Consider the following 26,658-nt stretch of genomic DNA (forward strand, 5'->3'; position numbering starts at 1 on the left):
CGGGTTCCCAGTCTTGGGTCCTCTACTTTTGGAGGAAGCTCTGGACATGGACAGCTCAGAGCTTGGCTGTGTGACCCAAATCAAACCCCTCCATCTCTGTGCTTCGAATAGTCTGTCACACACACACAGCAGTGCCCAGCATCACAGACATTCACAAAGTTATTTTCACTATCACTAGGTTAACAAGGCACTGCGAGGCTCCCCTCTCCCCAATTTTGCCAGGCTCCACCTAAATGGGGAAGCAAGTAGCTTCTACCATCTGCCCAACACTCTCCTCACTCTCTGGCTCAGCCCTTCTTTGCTACTTGGGAGCATGCAGTAAGAGGTATGAACAGCCTTGGAAAAGGGGGTATTAAAAATGGCCACCACCACAATCACATTCGTCATTCATTTCTGGTCTTAATAGGCTGCTGAGTGTAGGATGCACACATCAGCAGGCGCTGGTAGGGAAGGCTGAGGTCTGCAGGTCTAATTGGTTTGGGGAAGAAAGAGCAGTAGAGGAAGTGGGTGCCCTGCAGCACCCTCCATGTACCTCCCACCGAGGCACACAAGACCCACTGGAGTGCTTCAGAGGCCAGGCTTCAGTGTGAGAAGAGACCCACGTGAGCACTTCACATGAACCATTTATTGAGCACCAACAGCGAGCGGGATCTTCACTAGAACCCAGAGATGACTAAGACAGCCCGGCCCTCAAGTGGCTTACAATCTCTAAGAAACCACCATCACTTAAAGCAAAACAAGGGAGTTTGGTATCCCAGAGCACTTAACCCAGCCTGGGGCTGCAGATGGTGCCTGAGCTGGGTTAGCTAGTTAGAAGAGGGAAAATAAAAGCAGGCTGGGGAGTATCCAGGGAAAGGCACAGAGATGAGAGATAGCATTAGGTTTCTGGGAGGCAGAGGACAGGGAACACTGGAGAAAGCCCAGTGAGAAAATGGGTCAGAAAAATTGCCTCTTCCTGGCCACAGCCTTTCTAATGAAATGGTCCATACTGTACTATAGCCAAAGGCTTCAACTTAGAGGAGAGTCCTATTTGAAGTTGAGAAGCCGTTGCTTTCAATCAAAAGGATCCCCTAGGGTTTTACTAAGGTTTTGGTCATGATGGGAAAGATGTTCACAGACCAGGGAGCCTCTGGCTGTCCAGAGGTGAGAGCTGCATCAACTGCACTCTGCCCACACGCCTAAGACTAACTGATTTCCTGTCGTGAGAGATACTGTTCTTCAGGGGCTGCAAGAGAAAGCAGGGGTGGAGAGGAGGGTAGGGTGGGAAGGAGTACCTACTGGAAATGACCTGACCTGTTGCTTCTTTACCTGTTAAGATATGCTCTAAAGAAGGTTTGGCCCAGCAGAGGCACCGCCTCAGACTCGTGTGTGTGTGTGTGTGTGTGTGTGTGTGTGTGTGTGTGTGTGTGTGTGTGCGTGTGAGAGAGAGAAAGAGAGAGAGAGGGGGGGGGGGGGGGGAGGGGGGGGAGACATGTATCTGACTTAGGTGTTTCCTTTCCTTGGTGCTTCCAACTAGGGAGAAGGCAGAAGGTAGCGGGTAAGCAGGTAGAGGAGGCTGGCAATGGCAGCCAAACCCATGAGGGCCCCGAGCCTCAGCGGCAGGTATTCCAGGGAATGTTCCAGTTTGGCGTGCAGGAGAACGATCTGCCGTTTGGTGATGCTCCACTCGCCTGAGTTGTCCAGAATATGACTGGCCATGCGGGCCTTGTCCTTCAGGGGCAGCTGGGCCTTGATACGTGCTTCTGCATCTTCTCGGTTTAGGTTGTTCCTCTTCATCAACCGTGCCAGCTGTGTGTCTCGATCACTAAGAACAGGGCAAAAGGGCACTGAAGGCCTCAGCTTCCCTTTTTTTGTCCGTCATGGGATTTGAACTCTGGGCCTGGGCACTGTCCCTGAGCTCTTCAGGCAAAGGCTACAGCTCTACTGCCTGAGCCACAGTACCACTTCTGCTTTTCAGGTGGTTAATTGGAATTAAGAGTCTCATAGACTTTATTGCCCAGGCTAGCTTTGAACCATGATCCTTAGATCTCAGCCTCCTGAGTAGCTAGGATTACAGGCATGAGCCACTGATACCCACCTCAGCCTCCCTGTTACCAGCAAGATACAGTGGGCAACTAAGTCAGGCCTGGTCTGGAATAGGGGCTGGGGGTGGAATCCTCCCATGAATCCTTAAGAGTTCCTTAGGTTCCCACAACCAGAGGGGGGAAACTGGAAGCTCACTGGCTCATTTCACCTTTGTTTTTGTTTTTTTTTTGTTTTTTGCCAGTCCTGGGCTTGAGCTCAGGGCCTGGACTTTCTTAAGGCTAGAGCTCTACCACTTGAGCCTCAGCACCACTTCCGGCTTTTTTCTATATGTGGTACCAAGGAATCGAACCCGGGTCTTCATGCCTGCTAGGCAAGCACTTTAACTACTAGGCCAAACTCCCGGCCCTCATTTCACCTTTGTAAGGGCCTTATAGCTCTAGGAGCCATCTAAGCTCCTAACCCAAACATGGAGGCACAACTGTGCTCTGCCATCTGGGGTCTCTGCTTGGCTCCTGGGCTGATTCCTCACATACAAGACAGGAAGACTTGGTCACCTATCACTTTCATCCTAGATCTCTGCGTGGGGCCTGCACTCCCAAGCTGGATGCTCCCTGCATTTCCCTAGTGGGACCTAGTCCTGCAATATCACAACTGACTCCTGGGCCACACTGAGACCTCTTCCCTGCCAACACACCCTACTGCAGTACATTTAGGACCATGCTGAGATAGTGGCTGCTGTGCTTCCTGCTCCTTAGGAAGTGGGGCAGGCAAAAGTACAAAAACCCAAAGAATGGACCTCCCCAGTCTCAGGATAGAACTAAGCTCTGCAAGTAAGCTAAACCACACCTACTCTCCCAAAACCTCAAAAAAGCCCTTTACCCACCTTGATAAGGTCATCAGAGTCCTGTCTCAGGAAATTCCTCTCCTGCCTGAAACCGGAGGAGCTGCTCTAAATGGCTAACTGTGGTCAATGCTATAGAATGCAGTCCCTGGGAACCCCTGTGCTCTAGGAGCTACCTCGGTCTTCCAAGAGGGTCTCTGTAAACTTCCAATAGGAGCAAGAGAACAGGCTACAGGTAAAGAGGTAGCCTGGGGATGCAGAGGCAACTGTTCTTATCTCCACTTGATCCCTAGAAGAGTGCTATGGGGGGGGCACCCTCAGTCACCCTTCCACAAATAGAGAACATACACACACACACACACGCACGCAGGCATGCACGCACTGAGACTGTAGCTCAATGATAGAACACTTGCCTAATATATAGAACACTCTAGATGTTAAATTCCCAACATTTCCCTTCAAACCACCACCACAAGCACTACCACACCAAAGAAAGAAAGAAAGAAAGAAAGAAAGAAAGAAAGAAAGAAAGAAAGAAAGAAAGAAGAGAAAGAAAGAAAGAAAGAAGCTTGGCACCAACTTTTGCTTGGAAAGGTATGGCCCAGTGGGAAAGCCAATACACCCGAGTTTCCATACCAAGCCCAGGGAATTCAGACCAAGTTTTAAGTGACAGTTCATGAGAGACTTGGGGGGAAGGAAGGGCATGCCAGCTCCAGTGTACTAAGAGGCTCCTACGCTATAATCTCCTGAGAGCCACCCTGTGCCCAAAATACCTGCAGAGCCTAGTGCCCATCTATGTATCTGCTGTAGCTGTGGGTGGCATGGTACTCAGGAAGCTTCTGGGAAGCAGAGACGCCCTGTAGCCTCATCTAGACTCTCACCCTGCGGGGACTGTGACTCATCGTCTCCAACGGTTTGATTTTCTCTGTTTGCCAAACCTGAGTTCTGGTTTGCTTCATGTCCTGTGGGGATTCTGGGAATACAGCTATTTCCTCAGCTGGGCTCTGACAGCTTCCTCCCTATAGCTTCCTGTTCCTAGGTGTTACCAATGGATGATCCTAGACAAATTCTATCACCACCTTCAGTTTAGCGTCTACGGATTCCTGCACTGAGCACCTCAGGCTGAAAAGTGATGTAAGCAGTGAATGTAGGAGTTCTGAGAACTGAAGGAAGCCAGCCAGTAATGTAACAGCCCGGTAGCCAGGGGCAAGGCCTGGCATCTGGCTGAAGAACCTTGAGCAGCCACCAGGGGGAGCCCTTCCCATGCATGAGAGAGGCCCCTCACATCCCACACCTGCTCTGAAAGTAGCTGGAACAGAAGTCCATTTCTACAGACCTGGGCACTGCTGCTCAACCCTGTGTGTGCTGATCACTCCTTAGGGAAAAGACAAAGGAACATAAGCCTGGCTCATGCCTCACCCCAGGGGTCTTCCTTTCCAGCTCAATGGGCTACACCAGGTCACACACTCACCAGTATACTACTACCGTATGCTTCATGTATTTGAGCAGCTTCTTGGTCTCAAACAGAAGGGGGATATCAAGGATCACGTAGCGGTATCCTGGGAAAAGATAGAAAACCCTCATGTTCAATTCTGCATGCCCTACCAGCTCACCCTGTATGTGACTGGTCTCTACCATCTAGAGAACCCTAGCAGAGGGGACACATTCTGAGGGCAGGCAGACCCTGGATGGCATCCAGTTCCAACACCATTCAGAGCAGAATGTTACAGAAAATCACTTCTGGCTATCTGTCCAAAGAAGACCTTCTAGAAAGGTTCGGCATTTATACTGGTCTTAAAAAGCAAGAAAAGAGCTGGGTGTGGTGGCTCACGCTTGTAATCCTAGCTACTCAGGAGACTGAGATCTGAGGATCGTGGTTCAAAGCCAGCCCAGGCACAAAAGACTGACTCTTATCTCCAACTAATCACTAGAAAATGGGAAGTGAGGCTATGGATCCATTGGTAGGGTGGTAGTCTTGAGCTAAAGAGCTCAGGGACAATGCCCAGGCCCAGGGGTAGGGCCGTATCCTCAAGCTGAAGAGCTCAGGGACAGAGCCCAGACCCAGAGTTCAAGCCCCATGACCCACAAAAAAAAAAAATAGCAGGAAAGAGTCTTGAGCTGGGCACTGTGGCTCACGCCTGTAATCCTAGCTTCCTAGCTACTCAGGAGGCTGAGATCTGAGGATCATGGTTCGAAGCCAGCTCAGGCACAAAAGTCCGTGAGACTCTTATCTCCAAATGACCATACCAGAAAACTGGAAGTGGCACTGTGGCTCAAGGGGTAGGGCAGTAGCCTAGAGCTGAAGAGCTCAAGGGACAGTACCCAGGCCCAGAGTTTAAGCCCCATGACTGACAAAAAAAAAAAAAAAAAAAAAAAAAGAGCTCAGGAACAGAGCCCAGGTATTGAATTCAAATCCCAGTATTGGCACACGTGCACATGCACACATACAAGCTGTTCTGAGTAGGAACATAACATAGGGTTGTAGGAAACTGGGAAGAGATTCTGGGAGTGGGTGGGCTCTTTCTGCCTTACTCCATTCTCTTTTTGCTCAAACACACCTCCCCCCCGCAAAAAAGTAGGTTCTTCCCAGAGCAGAGACCAGGCCTAGGCCCTGCAGAAAACTCCTGAAGCTCTATCTCTGCAGCTCACTATGAAGCCAATAGAACTGGGCCAGCGGCAGCACCAAAAAGAAAGAAGCTGTTTCTTGCCTCAGAGGCAGAAGTTCTGACTAATAACACACAAGTTCCTCAAGACCAATGCTACCAGCCCTCCCAGCACAGGACAAGCCAGACAGAGACAGCACACTCAGCTCTTACGAGAAGCAAGTTCCCAGGATGCCTACTTCTGCTTTCCTTACTCTTTCAGAGTAGATATAGCTAGGAGAGGCTGAAGAGAAGATAAGGGGAGGGATAGTGTCTTACTCGAACCACAGAATCAAACACATGTCACACCAATTCAGAGGTGTCACAGGAAATCAGTGCTCTAAGTGTGATGTGGGGAGGGCCGGGAGGTGATAACTTGAATTTCTGGGACTCCTATGCTCCAGTACCTGTGTGGCTCAGGAAACCTAAACGAAGTATGAAGTTGAATGAGGGTTTGAGAGCATGGTTCTGCCGACATCCTTAGTTTGTGACCACTATGCCATCCACATATGGCGCTTAGCAAACCTCATCTGTGCAACAAATAAAGGAATACCTACTTCACAGGACCAGGGAAAGATGAACTAAGCTTGGGATGCCCCTCACTATGCAGGCCCTAAATGATACTTATTGCTATTGTTGTGGGGAGGAGGGAGGCCAGCCAATGTAGGTTCCCCCACCCCCTAACGTGTCCTCCTCAGCTCAGAGCAAAAGAAAGAGCATATTCTCTCTGGGCCTCTTATCTTCTTCTCCTGCTCTGCTTTCATTGCCTCGCCTCTTACTGCCCTTTCTCCTGGGTCTCTCTCGGGAGCCAGTGGCCAGCTCTCCGGTTCACCAGCAAAGGGCTATTCAGCTGTCACATCCCTCTTGCTTGATAAGCCCTGCAAACCATCCTGACTCTATTAAGACATCCGCCTGCCCACGCAGAGACCTCCCCAACAGCTGGTGATCTTATCTGACGTTTGATTATACCAACTTTGACAGTTGTATTTGTTATACTCATCAGGGAAAAACTGGGACTATGGAAGCCACAGCTGTCTTCCCCATTTTTCACCTTATCGAGCTGAAAAGAGTTCTCTGGCTTTATTTAACGGTGGTGGTTGGGGAGGTGGAGGGAACTGGGTGGGTGACACAGTGGGAGAGCTTCGGAGCGGGTGACATTATCTGACACTTAATTTCAGAAGGGGAGAGCACCAGCACCTTGCAGCCCTGCAGATGTACTTGTAACTGGCCTGGGAGCAGATGCAAAGGGCAGGAATGAGAGGCAGAAGGCTTCGCTAGTGCACAGGGGCAGGAGGGGGGCTGGCATACACGGGTGGAGGACAAAGGCAGAAAGTACAGACTCTTTTTGAGAGGAGGAAGGGATAGGGTTGCAAAGGGCTATTGGGACAGTCAGTATAAGTCAGTCCAGAGACACAGATGCCAGAGCTATGGAAACAGAAAGGCAGGGGATGTGAACAGCATGGATGTGTGTCCCTCTTTTGGAAAGGGAGTTATTGGCCAGAGGGGCATGAGGTAGGGAGGTTCTCAAAACATGAGAACCTGAGGCATGACAGAGAAGGGGTTTGGCCATAGTAACAATGTGAAGACCTGAAGAAAATTTAAAAGTGGCTCCATATTCCTCCAGAAAGTGAGACCTCTCTATCCTAAATGGTGGTAGCAGCCAGGCCTTCAACCCAGAGGCCCAAGCTGAAGGACCATGGGGAAGATCTCCAGGCCCTTCCATCTGATGTCTGACTCTACCCTTAGAAAAGAAGAGTGTCAGATGGCAAGAATCTTCAGTGTGTTCTGTAAGGCAATATTAGGCAGCGGTGACTTGACAGCTTTCTATCTTGCCACATCCCTGGCTGCCCCGGACCTTCCCAGCTGACTACCTCTGCAGGGGCCTCGTCCCAGAGGATGATCTTCTCCTTTGCTCCCCTCCCCCTGGCCAGCATCAAGACCCACTGACTATGGTTTCTATTTGTGGGACAATCAAGTCACTGACATGAAGACTGTCTTCCTACAGCTTTTCAAGATTGGCAATTTCCCAACAGTGCAGCTGAGGAAAACAGACTATTTGGCCAATTGACACAGCTAGAAACTGTCAGGGCCTGGACATGACTTCAGGTCTGCAGATGCATTATTCATCAGCTATCATTACTCCTTACATCCTGGGAATCACGGCTCAGAAGTCTCACGTACCTCTTCTCATTAAATTGTCAGCTTCCTGAGATGTGAGGGACATGTGCTTGTTTCCTCTAGGGCACAGAGGGGCATGCCAGTAAGCAGTGTGAACTCCACAGCTTGGATGACCAGTACCCCCTCCCTGGCTCCAGCCCTCCCAGGGGCTCAGCACCTTGCCACCTTTCCTAAGGTCTCACCCCGGAGGAAGTACTTGAAGGTCTCCTTCATCATTTCCTTGTGGATCTCAGGGTGAGTGATGGAGTTGAGAAGCTGGCGCTGGTCAGGCTGGTTGAAGATCAGGTCCCCTAAGACCTTGCGATTGATGTTGCCATCCTCTAGCAACACCTCAGTGCCAAAGGCCTCCACAATGCGCTGGTGAGCAGGGTATCCCGGCTGGACAACTGTGGTAGGAGAATAAACAAAATGATGGGGGACCCAAGGTTGCTTCTTTCAGCTGGGACAGAAACAAAAAGAGGGGGAGGGACAGTCAGGAAAGAGCAGATCCCTCAAGCTTGATGGGGCCTGTAGGAGTGTGACACTCCTAGACAAAGAGGAGGCGAATAGGCAAGCTGCGGCAGACAGCAAATCAGACAGGAAGTCAGACCAGGGTCAACAACAAAGCCTCTTGCTCCTTCAAGGCTGCTAGAGGACTTACAGAAAGGAGGAAACCAATGGAAGAAAGGTAAGGCAGGCAAGCTTCTGTGTGCAAGCCCATCTCCCCTCTAACTCACCATGCCGGGCAATGACATCCACGTCAATCACTGCACAGCCCAGCTGCTGGAACACCTGGATCACAGAGCTCTTGCCTGAGGCAATGCCCCCCGTCAGGCCCACCAAGAACATCTTCCCAGTAAAGAGGAAGTCCAACTAGACTGGGATCCTGGAGCCAGGGGATCTCTGGGGAGAAGACCAACAGAAGGACCTGTTGATAAAAGCAGACAGGCCTGGTCAGCACTGGACTGCCACAGGACTGCAGGAAAGGGAAGGAAAAGAGGAACAAAGGGGGAGGAGAGAGAAGGGAAGCGGGGAGAAGAAAGGGAGAAGGGGAGGAAGGACCAATTCAATAGGTAGGACGGGTGGGGCTGTTAGGTAGAATACTCACTGAAGGAGCTGGCAGATTTCCATATCTGTCAATCTGTGGTAAATCTAAGACACCCTCAAATCTCCACAGACTTTCCCTCTAATCCGGGACACTACAGCTCAGTGAGGTGGGGGGAAAAAAATGGGACTGCCTGCAGTCAGAAAAGCCAAAATGATGCTTAGACCTTCTTTATTAAAAAAAAAAATTGGGGCGGGGGGAACAATACTGAAGCTTGAACTCAGCTCACTTCATGATCACTTGGCTTGCTTGCTCATTGCTGGCACAAGCCATTGAATCTGGATGGAAGTGAGGCTGGTGATTAGAATGAAGGGAGGGGTTATATTGTGAAGCACAGGAAAACAAAGAAACTGACAAAATCATGCTCACTTCCACCACCTCCACAGCCTCACAATGGGCATGCTGCATTTTCTGCAGCAAACTGGGTAACCATGTCTTAGATGTCATGCCCTGGCTGGAAGCAATTTTATCAAATTGCCCTTCCTTAGCATCAAGTCACTTCTTCAGGCCTTTGAAATCTGTCATAGGACCTATTTGTTCAACAGCACATTTGCTGTCCTAATTATACTCTGCTCAGCCTTAGCCTGAAATGAGTTTGCTACCCCATATGACAAACCCAAGCACAGGGGAGGCAGCTCTCACATATGGGCTGAGTGGGTGTGTGCCTGGGGGTAGCAGGAAACCAGCCTGAAGTTTAAAGCTGCTTAGGCTCATTCTCACCCATGGGCTCAGGGGCAAAGAGAGTATCTACCATTCTCCTCATCCAAAGACCCAACTAAAGCAAAAATAATTAGGTTTAGAGTATGTTTTAAGTGGTAGAGAACCTGCCCAATAAGTGCAAGGTTCTGAGTTCAAGCCCTGGTACTGAAAAGTTGGGCCACTTAGCTGAAGATTTGCATAGAGAATACAGCATCAGTGTTTTTTTCTTTTTCGCTGGGATGGAGAACACTGGGGATTGAACTCATGAGAAATGGGAAATGACAGGTTGGCAAGACCACCCCCCCCAAATTTGGCGTAGGTCTGCTTGACCTAGGCCCGCCCTGGGGAGCGGCTGCCCCAAGCCCTATTCTGGGAAATTACTCCAAGCCCCTTGATCTGGAAAGAGAGAACCACAATGTTATAGATTAACAGCAAACACCCATTCCTGGAACTCGACCCAGACTTGAACCCCTGGGTGATGACGATGATGACCACTCAAGGGCTTGAGGTTAGTCACCTGCACCCAAACCAATCAGAAATATACTTATGGACCAAACTAAATGTCATTCAAATCATGAGCCTGTAGCTGTAACTTGTTTGTACATGATTATAAAAGCTGTGTAAAACCCTTGTTCGAGGCCTCTGAACGTCACCGGCAACGAGTGCGCAGAGGACCGAGTTCGAACTCGCAATAAACGACCCTTGCCTCTTTGCTTTGACCTTGGCCTCTGGTGGTTCTTTCGCGGTCTCAGGAGTTCAGGTACAACACTCACATTTGCTAGGGTAGCACTTTATCATGAGCCATTCCTCCAGCTCTGTTTTTTGCTAGTTATTCTGGAGGTGGAGTCTAGTGGACTTTTCTGCTTCAAACTATGCCCCTCCAGATCTCAGCCTCCTAAGTAACTGAGATTAAAGTTATGAGCCACTGGATTTGGCTCTCTGAACCAGTGTTGCTGTCATTAAAGCAAGCTATTCTGCTGTAGAACAATTCAGAGGAGTGGGAAAGGTTAGATCTGGTAAGAAGGCCAAGGACAAGGCCTTGATTTCTTGTCATTAAGGCAAGCTTTTGTCACTCCTTTGCCAGGCTAAGCTGAAGTGGCCTGGAAGACCACCTGGTGTAACAGATCCCAATCTACCTATACATAGATGCCCACAGTCCCCCTGACCCAGTGAACTAGATTCTCTGGGGAGGAGCTTCATGAGCATTCCAGAGCAAGAATTAGGATAGATCCTAAATCTTCACTCATAGCCATACAGCGTGAGCAGAGGGGTTAGGAACTTCCCAGGGCACAGCTATAAGCAAAGGTTTGTGTAGACTCTGGTCTTAGTTGTACTCAGGGAAGGAATAGTTATTATAGGTTCACCTTTCTTATTTTGTCGTGTAAGTTTGAAGCAAATGAATTCAGAACTGAAGAGAAGTGATTCTTTTCTTCCTTTCTATTCATTCTTTCTGTGGTTTAGGGCCTTTGTGTTTGCTAGGCAAGTGCTTTATCACTTGGGACACCTAGCTAGTTGGATAAATAGTGCGGTGTTTTCTTTTGCAGAATGGGAACAAGAGCTTAAGCACACCAGTGTAAACTGTAGGCTCTCAGGGTAACCTAATGAACAGCCCCCTTTCTCTTCTCAGTGTGGTGGATGGCCATCTGTGGGAACAGATGGGTGGTTGGCCTCCATGAGGAAGGCCAGGGGGACAGGTGAACATGTGTCTGGGGAGGGTCTGGATTGCTGGTTTGAAGGCGCTGGGTTCCAGCTGCTCCTGTCCAGCAAGCCCCTTCATGGCTCAGTCCTTCACCAACTGTTGAGTGAGCTTTTCAGTGCTTGGCAGCAATAGTTGTGATGACCTTGGTCTTGACCATAGGGAAACTGGAGACAGGAACAAATGAGAACAGCTGGGAGGAACAGAGCACTGACAGGAGCAAGAACAGTCAGGCAGGGTTCACCCAGGCCAGCTGCTGTGAAAGCCCCTTCTACCCTGGCTGCCCTCAGATCTATTGGAGGCAAGAGGAAGCCACAGTAAAGCAGGAACCCCTGTTCCTCTCAAGGCCTACCAAGGGGAAAATGGAAGCTTAGCTGCTATTCCTTCTTCAAGTCCCACCCAAACCTGTCGGCATCTCCCGCAGGCACACGTGGATAAGCTGAGAACGTATGTTCATGACTGTTCTTCCTGCTCTGAAGCAAATCATTATTCACCACAATCCGATCCATCTCCCTCATTCCACTCTGACAAAGCAGAGGGACTGATACAGGACAGGTCAGGGAAAATGAGGCATGAGAAACAGAAGCCAGGAATTCAGACACAAACATTCTCTCAGCAGATTGCTTGACTGAAAGCACACGGACAGGACTTCGCTTACCTGAAGCTGTACAATCACTCTCTAAACTGCTACATATGGTTTAAAAAAAAAAAAAAGTTGCCATCTACCTCTTGACCTTGCCTACTTGCCCAAATGGTTACTGTACTCTGAGAAATGACCAAAAATATCTTGAAGATATCCTGGGGAAAAACTTTTGGTAAAATGGCTCCTGTGAGCATATACGTGTTCACAAAGAGGGAAAAAATATCTTAAGGAGTTTAAGCTCCTGCCTTAAAAGAATCATCAGGTAAAAGCCATCCTTTGTTCAAAGGGTACTCAAGGGGAAAAAAAGACATCTCTGCCACAATGACCTAAATGTAGTAGACCAAATATCTCTTTCCCACACTTATTTTTGAGCGTGTACTCTGCTGTTTGTCTCTGAACCTAGGAATGCCATGGCCAATGGTGGCTGGGATGCTTCCCCTTCCCCTGCATGCCCAAGGCTATTGGCAGAGCTTGGCTGGAAAGAAGCTAATGCTTAGTGCAGGAAAATGGTAAAACTTTGATCTCAAGGGAGCCACATCCAATTCTCCATGATGTTGGAAAGGCACAGATTGTTTAAAAAAAAAAAGGGGGGGGGACTTCAAGGTACAGAGCCAGTGTCTGTGTCTGCAATCGGTAAGCTCAAAGGCCTGAGAGGATGGAACTCTTTTTCTTTTTCTTTTGTTGCCAGTCCTAGGCACTGTTCTTGAACTTCTTTGGCTCAAGATTAGCACTCTATTCCAGCTTTTTCTGAGTAGTTTATTGGAGATAAGGTGTCAGACTTTTCTGCCTAGATGGCTTCAAAATGTGATCCTCAGATCTCAGCCTCCTGAGTAGCTGAAATCACAGGGGTGAGTCACCAGCACCTAGCTAGGAGAATGGAATTCTATTCTGCTCCATAAATGATGGGCTTGTCTTATTGACTTTCTCCAAACTGCCTTTCAGTTTTTTCCCTCCAAGGGGAAAAAAAGAAAGTAGCCTAGAGAAGACAAAGAAAGGACATCTGCAAAGAACCCTCTCCCTTAAAACTCCTCTGGCCATGTTTCTCTTAGAAAAGAATGATAGTGTGCTGCCTTACTCAACCCCCGCTATTGTTTCTCCCTGTTGGTTCTCTTCACAGCCCCACACTGCAGCCCCATGGCCTGACTCTCTAGTTTCTGCCATTCTTCTCTCCCAGGTAGCCAGGCTCACAGCTCAAAAGGTCATTTTATCATGTTATTCCCTGCCTTAAGACCTTCACTGCTGAAGGTGCAGTGACAGACACCTTTAATCCCAGCTACTAAGGAGACAGAGATCAAGAGGATAATGGTCCAAAGCCAGCTCCAACAAAAAAGTTAGCAATAAGCCATATATGCTGGTGTGTGGTTCCATTTACATGAGGCAAGAAGGATCACACACACTGGGCCAGCCCTGGACAAAAACATGAGCTAAAAAATAGCTAAAGCAAAAAGGGCCAGAAGTGGGGCCCTAAGTTTAAACCCAAGTACAGAAAAATAAACAACCAACACAAACAACAGTCAAACAACAACCTTGACTGCCTCTTTCTTCCACTTCCGATCCCTCACAGAGGCTCGCAGCTCCTGTGTGATCTGCTCAAAACACCTTGTCCATGCCCCATGCTCATCACCGTGGCCCTCCCAGGCCCTGAATGTGCTGGCTCTTTTCCTAGACCAAAATTTCCCTGCATGCTAGTCTTTGTGCCACACCATTTACCTTCTGGATAATTTCTGTTGTATTTTGGTAGTCCTGGGGTTTGGCATTTGCTAGGCAGGCACTCTGAGTAAGCAACACCTCTACTCCTCCTATCTTGCTTGCAACCTGTTCTGTCAACCAACCAGCCCCGAAGCCCTGGTCAAACAAGAGTGCCAGCCCTCATGAAGCTTCCACTCTGGAGCAGGAGGTGGGATAAGGGAAGAACATAAACAATGTTTATAATGTGTAGGTGGTGGGAGCAGGGAAAGAGAGACCTGAATAAGGAACCTGGCTCTCTCAGTCAGGCCTGCCTGGAAGCAAGGAAGCAGGTCATAGTCCTTTCAGAACAGCCTCATTTGAACCACATCAGGCCCCGGGCATTACTTACTACTCTATTTTCCCTTCCTTGTACAGCACATATTTGACTTTGTGTGAGTTTAAGTGTTAAATAAAACAAATTCCATGAGACCACAAATATGTCTAATGTGTACCTGTCTCTAGAATCTTGCATCATACCCAAGGTCTGTCACTCATGTATAAACTTGGGGCCTGTGCCTGCAAGGCAGTCTATCACTTGAGCTACTAGTAAGTGACTTTGCTCAAATTATTAACCTTTCTTTTTTACTTTTTTTTTTTTTTTGAGGGGGGTGTCATGGGGTTTGAACTCAGGGACTGGTTGTTCTTAAGCTTTGTTAACTCAAGGCTAGCACTCTACCACCTTGAGCCATAGGTCCACTTCTGGTGGTTAATTGGGGAAAAGAGTCTCCTGGGTTTTCCTGCCCAGGCTGGCTTTGAACTGCAATTCTCAGATCTCAGCTTCCTGAATAGCTAGGATTATAGGTAAGCCACTGACACACAGCTTAACCTTTCTTTGATCTACCTTCTTCATGTGGGGAAAAAAAAATGGAGCTGATGTCACTGACTTCTCTGAGTTGCTATGGGCTGATACATGTAGAGTACTTACAACAGTCCAGGTACACCAGGCCCTGGCTGTTTAGTAACCCCTTATAGAATGATCAAATGAGTCCAGGCTCCAGCCTAGATATCAGTCCAGAGAAAGAGGGGAATCTGTCAGTAGACTCCCAGTCTGCCCTTTTGGTCATTAGAATATGTTAGTAAATCATCTTTTTGGGGGGGGGAGGAAGGACAAAAAAAAAAAAACAACAAAAAGAAAGCACTCAATGGGTTAATTGGAACAAGGAGCTCACATTCTCAGCCTCTTTCTTCCAGCCTCTTTCTTCCCTTGGGAAAGCTGAGGACTTAAGTGGGAAACAGGTTTTATTGCTTCACATCTCCCAATCAACAGTCCCCAACCTGCTGCGCTGGGCCAGGACCTGGCTGCTCATTAGCTTGCAGCTTGCATCCTCCTCTGCAGCTACCAAGATGTCACACTGGACAGGCCTGGCTGGCCAGCCATTTCTCCTTTGAATTGCTTTCCAAAGGGGACATATCTACTTTCCTCCAATGATCAATATAATCATTCATGAAAACGAGTTATTCCCGCCTTGGGACCCAATTATTTTCTCCTGGAGCCAATGGTTGTAAAAATATATTGTTTTCCGGTTAACTATTAAGTGCTATTTTTATACAGTTTCCCCACTCCTAATCTTTCATTATTGGTGAGGGGTTGCCATTTAAATTTCTCAGTCCAAGTTCTCTTCTCTGCTGGGCCTATTAAGTTACCATTTTTTCTAGCTGCCAGTTACCTAGAGGGAAAAGCAAGAGGGGGTGGCTGGGTCAGTCCCTTTTCTCTCCTCCCCTAGCTAACACATTTTTTTTTTCACGGGCACTCTGCACAGCCATAAATCACCACTTTGGGGAATGTCTATGAGTGAGCAGGGAGGGGAATGTGTTGTTTGGACAGGACACTACGGTGGTCACAGGGAAGGCCAATTTCAGAGGCTTTGCAGTCACCAGGACCTTAGATGGATCTCAGCTCTGTCCATTAACTACTTCTGTGGCCTTAGGCAATTTTCTTCATCATTTAGGACTGCTGTCGCCTTGAGTAAGACAAAACAAAACAAAAAATTGGATTAATAATGACTATTCACAGGGGTCTTGTCAGTATTAAATGAGGTAAGAGAGGTCACAGTCACTTCCCAACTCAGAGTGTGATGTCACAGTCACTGCGGTTTATTCTCCTTAAATGACATTGCTATCCTTTCCACTTGCTCAGGCCCCGAAGAGGCATAGTGCTGGGAACTTGTAGTACCAGCCACCAAGGACGCTAAGGCAGGAGGAGTCTGATGTCAGATGGGCAACACAGTGAGAGCTGGTCTCAAAAAAAAGGAAAACAACACAAAGAACCATTTGCTTATGCCACAAACCTCAATGCATGCTTTTCTTTTCTTCTTTTTTTTTTTGGTCAGTCCTGGGGCTTGAACTCTGGGCCTGGGCCCTGTCCCTGCGCTCTCCAGCTCAAGGCTGTCCTACCCGTTGAGCCACAATGTCACTCGCTTTTGAGTGGTTAGTTGGAGATAAGAGTCTTATAGTCTTTCATGTCCAGGCTGGCTTTGAACTGAGACCCTCAGATCTCAGCCTTTTGAGTAGCTAAGATTACAGGAGTGAGCCACTGCACCCCACTATTTTCTTACTCCACTCCCATCAGATCGTTTATCCAGTCTACTGCTGGAGATGCGGCTTAAGTGGTAGAGCACATGTCTAGTAAACATAAGGCCCTAAATTCAAATTCTATAAGCAAAAATGATAAAAACAAGACAAACCCTTAAAGCCCAGTGGCTCACACCTGTAATCCTAGCTACTCAGGAGGCTGAGATCTGAGGATCTTGATTCAAAGTCAGCCCAAGCAGGAAAGTGCATGAGACTTGTCATTAATTAACCACCCAGTAAAGCTGGAAGTAGAGCTGTAACTCAAGTGGTAGAAGGGGTGGAGAACTAACTCCAACATCCCTGTGACCCTGTCATCTGTGTCTAGATCACTGAAGTCATCTAGTCACTGGGTCAGCTCCTTGCTGCCACCTTTGCTATCCAACTGTCATGTCTAATACAGCAGTGGCTGTGACCTTTTAGAATGCAAGTCAAATCAGGTCAGTCCCTGCTCAAAGCCCTGTAGGAGTTCCCATCTCACCAGCACAAGCCAATCCTTCCAGAGTCCTCCCCAGACCCTCAGGACTATAGAGGAACTTAGCTCAAAAAAGTAATTTATATAGGCCTTTCTCTGAACCATCCACTCATCCAATCTCGCTAAGCTGCACTGTACTATGGTACAAAAGTCCTAAGCACCACAAACTCAGAATGTCCATTTTTATACTGAGAATATGACTGCCCATACTATGTAATAAATCCTCACCTGACAGAGGCACGTGATGGCCAAACCTTTGTCTTCAAAAGTTAAAGACTTCTTTTCCTATGTGGCTTTTGCTTATTTCTCTTGTAGAAGAGAAGATTAAGGCCACAAGACCCTAGGTCCCTGATAGTCCCTATGTACCTTTCATTGTGAGCGCTTCACGCCTTCCTGCCCCATCCTGGCCCAGGATTCCTTACTAGCAAGACTGGAGGTGAAGCCTCACTTGGGGCCTAAAGAGGAAGGGTAGGGTTGCCCCCATCCCCCAGACAAGCACAGACTTCAGGTTTTCCAAAGGCCAACAGCCCTCCTGCCCTCTTCCTCCGCTCTGAGCTCAGGACAGAGACATTTAAAAGCACAAGAAAACAAAGTGTAAGCTCTGATCCCAACTCTATCCCCTAAAGATCAGCAGACCACCCCTTAGGGGAAAATCCTTGCTTCCCTGGTTTTCTTCAAATGTACACGGACTAGAGGAGGCCAGAGTTCATCTTGTGGGGCTGGACCCCCTGTGGTCTGTGCTTGCACCTCATCCTGTACCTGACGTATAACTGTATCCTACCGGGGTACATCTGTATCTCTTGGCTTTGTGATAAATGCTACATACTCATAGAAAAAATTTAAAGGCCCTGGTGGCTCATGCCTGTATTACCAGATACCAGGCTGAGAACAAGATTGTGATTTAAGGAGAGTCAAGACAGAGAAGTTCAAGACCCTTTCTCAACTCATAGCTGGGTTAGGCATCCTTGTTAAGTAGGACGTCAAAATCAGGAGGATCAGGGTTCCAGGCTAGCACTGGGCAGAAAAGTCCAGGAGATTCTATGTCAGCGGAAGAAGTTGGGCATGCTGATACACACCTGTCACTCTAGCTAAGGCAGATCACCACATATCTACAATATATACAAACAGAATATAAATGTGCCAGGCACAGTGGCTCGTGCCTGAAATCCTAGCTACTTAAGATGCTGAGATCTGAGAATTGCGGTTCAAAGCCAGCCCAGGCAATAAAGACCTTGAAATTTCTTATCTCTAACCACTAGAAAACCAGAAGTGGCACTCTGGCTCCAAGGGTAAAGTGGAAGCCTTGAGCTGAAGAGCTCTGGGACAGCGCCCAGGCCCAGAGTTCCAATCCCATAACCGACAAAGAAAAAAAAAATACAAATAAATGTATATATACACATACATACACATATATTTATGATACTAGGGTTTGAACATAGCCTTCAATTTTCTAACTAAGACTGACTTTCTGCTGGGTGCAGTGGCTCACACCTGTAATCCTAACTACTCAGGAGGCTGAGCTCTGAGGATCTCAGTTCAAAGCCAGCCCAGACACTCTTGAAATTTTGGGGGATAGGGGGCGTTCTTGAGACAGGGTCTTGCCATGTAGTCCAGCTTGGCCTCAAGTGTTCTTTCTTTCAACCAGACTAGCCTCCTCAGGGAAAGGGAGGGCAGAAGAAACAAGATCTGGAAAGGCCTGAAGTTACTCAGCTAAACAGCCTTACCAGGCAAAGCACTTGACATGCACACTATGGGGTGCATGAGCAAACGGAGAGCAGGAAGGGTTGGAAGGTCACACAAATGGAAGTAGCAGAGGTTTGATTAGAAAAAGAAAAAAAGGGGACGGGGAGTGTGGCCTAGTAGTACAGGGGAGGGGAGGAGAAGGCCGGGAGTTTGTGCATGCTAGGCAAACACTCCACCACTAGGCCAAAGACCAGGGTTCGATTCCTCAGCACCACATATATAGAAAAAGCCAGAAGTGGTGCTGTGGCTCAAGGGGTAGCCTTGAGAAAGTCCAAAGACAGGGTTCAAGCCCTGAGTTCAAGTCTCAGGACTGACAAAAACAAAAGCACGCAAGCAAAACCAATCCAACCTAAATCTGACCATACAAATCTAACGCCAAATGGCTCTGGCCTGAAAGTTTGAATGCAAAATTGCCACCCCTTTCAGCATTTTTGTTTTCCTTTTCCACATCTGTACAACTCAACGCCATGCCTCGCGGGTTTCTGTCAAGACGAAGATACAAAAAGCGCTGGCTTGCTCGGTTAGTTGCTCCACTGTCTGCTACACAAAGCGCGCTTAAAAAATAATAAAATAAAAAGACGCGCTCTCAACACCTCATCAAGAGCCCGAGCGGCGGTGCGGTGCGCCTCCAGTCCGGACCTCCAGCCTTGCCCAGCGTGGGCACCGCAGAAGAGAACAAAGTGCGTTCACGCCGCGTGGCCCAGACCCGCAGTCTCCCAGGTCCGCTCGCTCTCACCGCCACCGCCAACCCGACGCTACGTACCCGGACTCGGAGGAGCGCACGCAGCGGGGGTTCGTCCAATCTCCGCCACGCTCACAAGCCCGTTCCCCGAGGGTGGGCGGGGACCAGGTGGGAGCACGCACACCGGACATCCGGTCTGCGGGGGCGGGGCCTAACGCTCGCGGGGGCGTGGCCGAGAGCTCGGCGTGGGTGGGCGTGGCCAGGTAAGCTTCAGAAGAGTTCGATCTTTTTCAGCTATTAGGAGAATACCGTGAAGTCTTCAAAGACAGGGCTCTAAACTGGTAATGGGGTAGCTCTGGCTGTTTATGGAGCACTTTCTACTTGCCAGGTCTTGAAAGCAATCAGTAGTCCTCGTATTCCTTGAGATGGATACCATCTTAATTTCATTTTACACAAGAAGTATTTAGAGGTTAATCATTTGACCTCTCAAAACAAAGTCATTTAAGCCTATATTCTGGCCATACTTAGCCTCTATCTCACCCTGTTTCCTGAGAGTGGGGATAATCACTACTGTGTAGTGTTGAAAGCATCGGAAATACATTTTTAAAAAAAGTGTCGAATGAAGTATATATAGGAGGTAGTCCGGAATCTGCTTCCCTTCCCTCTTCCTAAACTATATTTATCCCCTTTATTTCCTTTAAGGTATTTATCTTTTGGTCCGTTGGGGGCATGAGCTCAGGGCCTTGGTGCTGTCTGAGTTCCCTTTGCTCAAGGTTAGCTCTCTACCACTTTGAGCCACTGGTGGTAACTGAAGATAAAAGTCTTGCAGATTTTCCTGCTGGGTCTAGTTTTGAACCACTATCCTCAGATCTCAGCCTTCTCAGTAGCTAGAATTACTGGCATGAGCCAACAGCACCTGGCTTTATTTTTACCACTAATATATCCAGTGTTTGGCATCAGAAAGATTCAATATATTGAAGAATGAAGTAGCCCATTTGTATCTGATGACCTTGCTGTTTGAAATTTTACCTACTACCATCACCAAATAAATAGGGTTCTTTATGGCTTATTTTGTTTTTCCATTTCCTGGAGTTTTTTTATTTTTGTTTTTTCCCCATCCAGGAGCTTGAACTCAGAGCCTGGGTATTGTCCTTGGGCTTTCTCAAGGCTAGTGCTCTACTCTTTGAGCCACAGCATCACTTCCAGTTTTCTGGTGGTTAATTAGAGATTAGAGTCTCATAGTCTTTCATGCTTGAGCTGGCTTTGAACTGCAATGCTCAGATCTCAGCCTCCTGAGTAGCTAGGATTACAGATGTGAACCACCAGGGCCCAACTAGCCTGCCTTTTTTTTCTTTCCCTTTTCTTCTATTTTCCCCCTACCCCCCAGGGCTTGAACTCAGTGCCTGGGTTCTGTCCCTGAGCCTCTCTGTGCTTAAGGCTAGCACTGTACCACTTGTACCTCAGTGCCACTTTTGGCCTTTTCTGTCTATGTGATATTGAGGAATAGAACCCCAGGCTTCATGCATGCTAGGCAAGCACTCTTCCACTAAGACACTTTCCCAGCTCCCTCACTACCTTTCAAGACTGCTTCTTGCTATCTTTGAAGTCTAGTCTAGTTCCCTCTTGCAGTTCTAAGTCATGGGGCCATGCAGAACAAATCTAATTCCTATTCTATACAGAACCAATGTCTTAGTGTTCTTCCGTATGCAGACAATTTATAGCTCTGTAATTCTCAGCTTTTTCACTACTACTAACACATCAGAAGGACACCCATCAATATTCCTGATACTGTAACTATCTATCTCAGTAATTATACCTGGCTATAACAGGAACAGGAAAGGAATTTGTCTTCCTTGCCCTCACAAATGATCTGGGCCTTCCTGGGACATATTGTATAGAAACCTCTCCAGATGATTCCACTTTTTCCAGATACTGCCTTTATAGTATGGAACTATTAGTGTATAAACAAGGACCTTGTCTTCTAAATAGGTATACTTGTACTTCTAACCTGCTGAGAACAGCTGCACTTCTTTCTTGGGGTGATCCCTTGAGGAAGGCTGCAGGATTGCTTGAGGGCTTCAGCCTAGGCACTTCCTCAGCCTTTGAAGTTACCAGATGATACCATCAAGAGCTTTTTTCAGCTCAAACACATATCCTCCATTATTCAGAAGAGTAATGAGAAACTCTGCTCTGCTTCCTGCCCAGCTGCTTACACAGTGATTTCAGTTCATCCTGACAATGACCTGTATCTTAGTCTCCTCAGTGTACTCAGTATCTTGCTTGATGCCTGGAGTAAGTCAGCTGCTTCAAGCTCTGTTTGAGAACAACCCATGAGTCTATTAGAAATGACTCCTTTGACTCCTGGTTCTGGAAACTAAATGTATTTTCCATGTGTTTATTTTAAATAAATATTAATATGCAATTAAATTTATACCACTCTGCAAATACCATTAATATTTATCCTTTATTTAACAGCTTCCAGAACTAGGTTTGATGGAATGCACACCTGTAGTTTTAGCACTTGAAAGGCTAAGGCAGGAAGATGGAAAGTTTGGGTACAGCTGGAAAGGACCTTCATTTTTTAATTTTTTTTTTTTGCCAGTCCTGGAGCTTGAACTCAGGGCCTGGATAATACTGTCCCTGAGCTTCTTTTGCTTAAGGCTAGTATTCTACCACTTGAGCCACAGCATTACTTCTTGCCTTTTCTATTTATATTGTACTGAGGAATGGAACCCAGGACTTCATGCATACTATGCAAGCACTTTACCACTAAGCCACATTCCCAGCCCCAATCTCAGTTTTTGAAATGCTCCTCACTGCCCAGTGCCAGTGGCTCATGTCTGTAATCCTAGCTCTTCAGAAGAGATCTAGAGGATTATAGTGCAAGATCAAAATGGGCAGAAAAGTCCAAAATAAGGAGCAAAACACTGAACTAGAAGTGTGACTTAAGTGGTAGAGTACCTTCCAGACAAGCAAAGCCTATCAAGACCCTGAGTTCAAACCCCAGTACCAGAAAAAGAAAAGATTGATTCGCATGTTCCAATCTCCATTTGCATCATCATCCTTGTTGCAAAAGAATCCTTTTCCCTGGCCACCAGATTTTCAGATTGGTCTTCTCATCTATCAAAACCCACTCAGCCATCATTTCTTCGAGGATTCTCATCTTCTAAAACCCTCTTGGCTCCTACTACACATAATGTCTCATGTCCTACACTGTAATGTCAGTCTGGATACCCTGTGAAGTGAACCCAGGACAGGCTCTGTGTTGTGCTATGCTTGATTTGGTAGTTCCTGCCATGAACCTGATATTTCATGTATGCTCACAAGGACCAGAATCAGTAATGGACGCCATGGGCAAGTTTTCTTTTGATTACCATAGGGAATGTTTGGTGGCTTGCTTAATGTCACTCATTAATCACAGGCAGGGGTTAGAACCCAGGGTGTCACACTTGGGAACATATGTCTTTTTTGTGGCTGGGTTTTTTGTTTTTTTGGCCTGTTTGTTCTGTTCTTGAGATGGGAGTCTCATTATGTATCTCATGTTGGCCTTGAACTCTATATAATCCTGTTTCTACCTCCCAAGTTTGTGATTGAAGATGTGTGCATTAAGCCAGGCTCTTTGTTTCATTTTTTTTTTTTTTGCCAGCCCTGGGGCTTGAACTCAGGGCCTAAACACTGTCCTTGGGCTTTCTCAAAGCTAAGCTCTACCACTTGAGCCTCAGCACCACTTCCAGCTTTTTTTTTTTTTTTTTTGCCAGTCCTGGGCTTGAGCTCAGGGCCTGAGCACTGTCCTTGGATTTTCTCAAAGCTAAGCTCTACCACTTGAGCCTCAGCACCACTTCCAGCTTTTTTCTACGTATGTGGTACCGAGGAATTGAACCTGGGTCTTCATGCATGCTAGGCAAGCACTTTAACCACTAGGCCAAACTCCTGGCCCCCACTTCCAGCTTTTTTCTATGTATGTGGTACCATGGAATCAAACCCTGGTCTTCGTGCATGCTAGGCAAGCACTTTACCACTAGGCTAAACTCCCGGCCCTCTTTGTTTCATTTTGAGACAGGTACTTCCTATGTTGTTCAGGCTGACATTGTACTCTTTTTTTATTTTTTTGGTGGGGAGACTTGAATCCAGGGCCTGGGAGCTGTCTCTGAGCTCTTTTTGTTGAAGGCTAGCACTCTACCACTTTAAGCCACTGAGCCACTTCCAATTTTCTGGTGGCTAATTGGAAATAAGAGTCTCAAGGACTGGGCTGGGCACTGGTGGCTCACACTTGTAATCCCATCTAGTCAGGAGGCTGCAATCTGAGGATTGTGGTTTGAAGCCAATCTGGGTCTGAAAGTCTGTAAGACTCTTATCTACAATTAACTAGAAAACTGGAAGTGGGGCTGTGGCTTGAGTGATAGAGAGCTAGCCTTGAGCAAAAGGAATCAAGGGACAGGACACAGGCTCAAAAGTTCAAGTCCTAGGACTAGCAAAAAAAAAAAAAAGTCTCATGGATTTTCCTACCTGGGCTGGCATTGAACTGCATTCCTCAGATCTCAGCCTCCTGAGTAGCTAGGATTACATGAGCCACTGGTGTCAGGCTTGGTGTTGGACTCAGCCTACCCTTGGATCCCTATTGCACTCCATTTTACCTTCCTATGATGCTCCTGCAAGAACCTGAGGTAAAAGAACAAGCAGAGCTAGATGGGAGAGCTCTATTATTTTGGGGTGACTGAGCTCATTGATGCTTAGCTTGCTGAAAAGAATTTTAGGGAAGTAGATACTACTTGCAGGAAGTATAATGACTTTGTACAAGGACAGATGTAGGACAAGATAATTTCCCATAAAAAGGGCAACTTTTCATCAAGTAGAGCTGTCTGAAAGTACAAAACTGTCCCATAGGGAAGTAGAGAGGAACAAATACCCCATGAAAATATCTGCAGATATAATTGTAGAAACTGTATACTGCTTTGCTTTCAGTTACCAGTCCTTCTGTACTAATGTGACAGCAATCCAAATGTACACTTAGGCATCAAAATGATAAGGGACAGGTTTGACGGGAGTGGCTCAGTGGTGCAGGCCGTGCTCAGGACATGTGAGGCTTTGCCCTTCCATCCCTAGCACTGCCAAACTTAGTAAAGTGATCATATATACTCAATATCTTACTTTTATTCTTGAGACTAGATGGCTCCAACAAAATCTAAGTAAAGATTTGAACTCTTGAAAAGACCTGAGACCAAGAGGTCCCTTCAAACACCAGAACTTTCAGGCTGCCTCTGAACTTGGGCTAGGGAAATAATGTGGCCATGGTGACCAAGAAAGGCACTCTATTGATCAGTTTGCATTAATATATAGACCAAGTGTCTACTTAATATTTTTTTCCAGTCGTTGAGCCAGTCCTTGAGCTTTCTCAAGGCTAGCACACTAACACTTGAGCCACAGCACCATTTCTGGCTTTTTCTGTGTACAGGGTACTGAGGAATTGAACCCAGGGCTTCATGCATGCTAAGCAAGCATTTTATCACTAGGCCATACTCTTGACTCCTCTTACTTAAGATTTTAACTATTAAAATGGTAGGGGTTTGTAGATTCTAGGATCTTGGTCTTATGTTACTAGTGTTCTTCAACTCCTGCATGTCTAGGTGGAAAGAAAACACAGGACTTGGAAATCAGGAGACCAGATTTAGGGTCTGGTCCAGGCTTGCTAAAACTGTATACCATTGATTTGGGGGCAAAGACAATTTTCAGATATCTTTATCTACTTCATAAGGTTCTAATGAGCTTAGGAAAGTAAGATGTTTAAATCTAACAGGTAAGTAATTTTGTGTGTGTGTGTGAGAGAGAGAGAGAGAGAGAGAGAGAGAGAGAGAGAGAGAGAGAGAGAGAGAGAGAGAGAGAGAGAGAGAGAGAGAGAGAGAGAGACTGACTCCTAGGGCTTGAATTCAGGGCCTGGTACTGTCCCTGAACTTTTGTGCTCAAGGCAAGGATTCTACCACTTGAGCCATAGCTCCACTTCTGGCTTTTTGGTCTCACAAACTTTATGCTCCAGGAAAGCTTTGAACCGGGATCCTCAATCTCAGCTTCCTGAATAGCTAGGATTATAGGTATGAGGCACCCATGTCTGGCAGGTAATTATTTTTATCACTGACCTCCCATTTCAACACAATTGCTTACTACATGTCATCACTGATTTGTTTTGTTTTTGTGGTGCTAGGGATTGGCTCACTACCACTGAACAACATCCTCAATGCCAAGATAGCAGTGAAAACACTCTTACGCTGGAGAGGTGGGTGAGTGTGGGGGGGACAGCTCTCAGCCCAAGTAGGCAGCTTTAACTGCTTTCTAAAGTCAAATGGAAATGATTGGAGGTTATCTGCAGCTTTAGATTATGTTTACTTTTCTGCTCTCCAGCCACTGATTATATGGAGTTAACTATATTTAGCCCTCTGATTTGATTTTCTTTCCCTGAGTCAGATGGGAAGTGCTTCTTCCCACCATACCCTTCTCATGTTGAGAGTTTCCCAAGAGGCAAAGATCATTTCCCTTTTTGGCCATGCAGCTCTCAGAAAGAACTAGCCCTTTTCTCACCACCCACCACAGCCAGCCTAAATAGGAAATCTCTAAGAATGGGAACCATGCCTTTGGGTTCTCAAGTCTTTGGTGAGATTACTTAACCACAGGAGTGAAATTTGAGGGACTGAAGCCTTCGGTTAAGGCTAAAATAGATTTTACAATATCAGTTCTACTTTCTAATACTGATTTGTGCGTGTGTGTGCGCGTGCGCATGTGGTGTTTCAATGCATTGCGAGAGGCATTGAGACTTTCAATAGTGGTAAAGAGTTTAGAGGGCTTAGGAGTAGGCAGATATGGATTCGTGTCTTGCCTTTGCCACTTACTAGTTATGAGCCTGTGCAATCTATCAACTTTTCCCCGTTTGTGAAAAAGAATAATAATGATATCTCCATTCCATCTAGGCTTGTTGGGAGGGCGACATGAGATGTACTAAAAGGCTTTCTATCCCTGGTGCATCACTGCTCGTGAGAGTAGTCAGGAAGGGCTTTAGCGGGAAATGAAAAGGATAGGGTATGCAGGAAAGCTCGATGGAGACCTGTAAGTGAAGGTCAAGATGCGGAGAGCACTTCTTGTTAAGGAGTTGATCTCCTGGCTCAGGGCCAGTGGTGTTCAAGCCCTGGCCTGTCAGAAGGCCTCAAACTGCCAACGACTTGGAGCTACTCAAGGCTTCAAGAGCAAACCTGGGTACAGGCAGCAACATTTCTTCCAAGATCTGGGAGCATTCGGCCTCCCAGCGGCTAGCATCCACAGACCTCTGTCTCCCACTTACCGGCGGCTGTCGGTAACGAAAGCCAATAATGGTTTATCCAGGCACTAGCAGCGGTAAGTTGAAGTCAGCCTTGGACTTTGGAGGCTCCACACCCCAAACCCTAATACAAGATTGAACTACTACTCCCAGAATGCACCGCGGCCGCCGGCATCCAGACGGTGGTCGGACCTGCCAACCTTGCGGCCCAGTTTTCTTCAGAGCTCGGCGGAACGCCGAGGGGCTTCCGGGATTGCTGCCCAACACCTCCCAGGGCAGCCTCTCCTCGTGATTGGTGGGTATTGTAGTCCATCTTGTTCCGGTATCCCGGGAATAATCTGCTTTTGGTGGCCG

The 26,658-nt window shown here is 47.2% G+C and overlaps 1 protein-coding gene across 2 annotated transcripts; it reads right to left on the bottom strand.

Moving 5' to 3' along the window:
• Positions 1 to 1,474: 1,474 nt before the first annotated feature.
• Dcakd (dephospho-CoA kinase domain containing) lies at positions 1,475 to 26,534 on the bottom strand. Of its 2 annotated transcripts, none has more exons than XM_090350117.1 (5): positions 26,329 to 26,534; positions 8,403 to 8,593; positions 7,869 to 8,072; positions 4,338 to 4,425; positions 1,475 to 1,804 (listed from the first exon to the last, which is right to left on the bottom strand). In XM_090350117.1, the coding sequence occupies exons 2-5, from the start codon at positions 8,512 to 8,514 to the stop codon at positions 1,513 to 1,515; spliced, it is 696 nt and encodes a 231-aa protein (XP_090206243.1). In that variant the 5' UTR covers positions 8,515 to 8,593; positions 26,329 to 26,534; the 3' UTR covers positions 1,475 to 1,512. The 2 variants fall into 2 exon arrangements, with proteins under 2 accessions (XP_090206243.1, XP_090206242.1); XM_090350116.1 differs by lacking the exon at positions 26,329 to 26,534 and adding an exon at positions 19,086 to 19,166.
• Between the last annotated feature and the right edge of the window lie 124 nt (positions 26,535 to 26,658).

Source organism: Megascapheus bottae, chromosome 17, assembly GCF_031878675.1.
Source record: "Megascapheus bottae isolate mThoBot1 chromosome 17, mThoBot2.hap1, whole genome shotgun sequence".
Lineage (NCBI taxonomy): Eukaryota > Metazoa > Chordata > Mammalia > Rodentia > Geomyidae > Megascapheus > Megascapheus bottae.

What these genes read in the sequence shown, in the direction of transcription:
- Dcakd (XM_090350117.1), bottom strand. Translation starts at nt 8,514, where the DNA reads ATGTTCTTGGTGGGCCTGACGGGGGGCATTGCCTCAGGCAAGAGCTCT. An exon ending in CTTCAAGTACTTCCTCCGGG is followed by an intron (nt 4,426 to 7,868) that starts GTGAGACCTTAG and finishes ATCTTTTCCCAG; the next exon opens with GATACCGCTACGTGATCCTT. An exon ending in CATACGGTAGTAGTATACTG is followed by an intron (nt 1,805 to 4,337) that starts GTGAGTGTGTGA and finishes CCCTGTTCTTAG; the next exon opens with TGATCGAGACACACAGCTGG.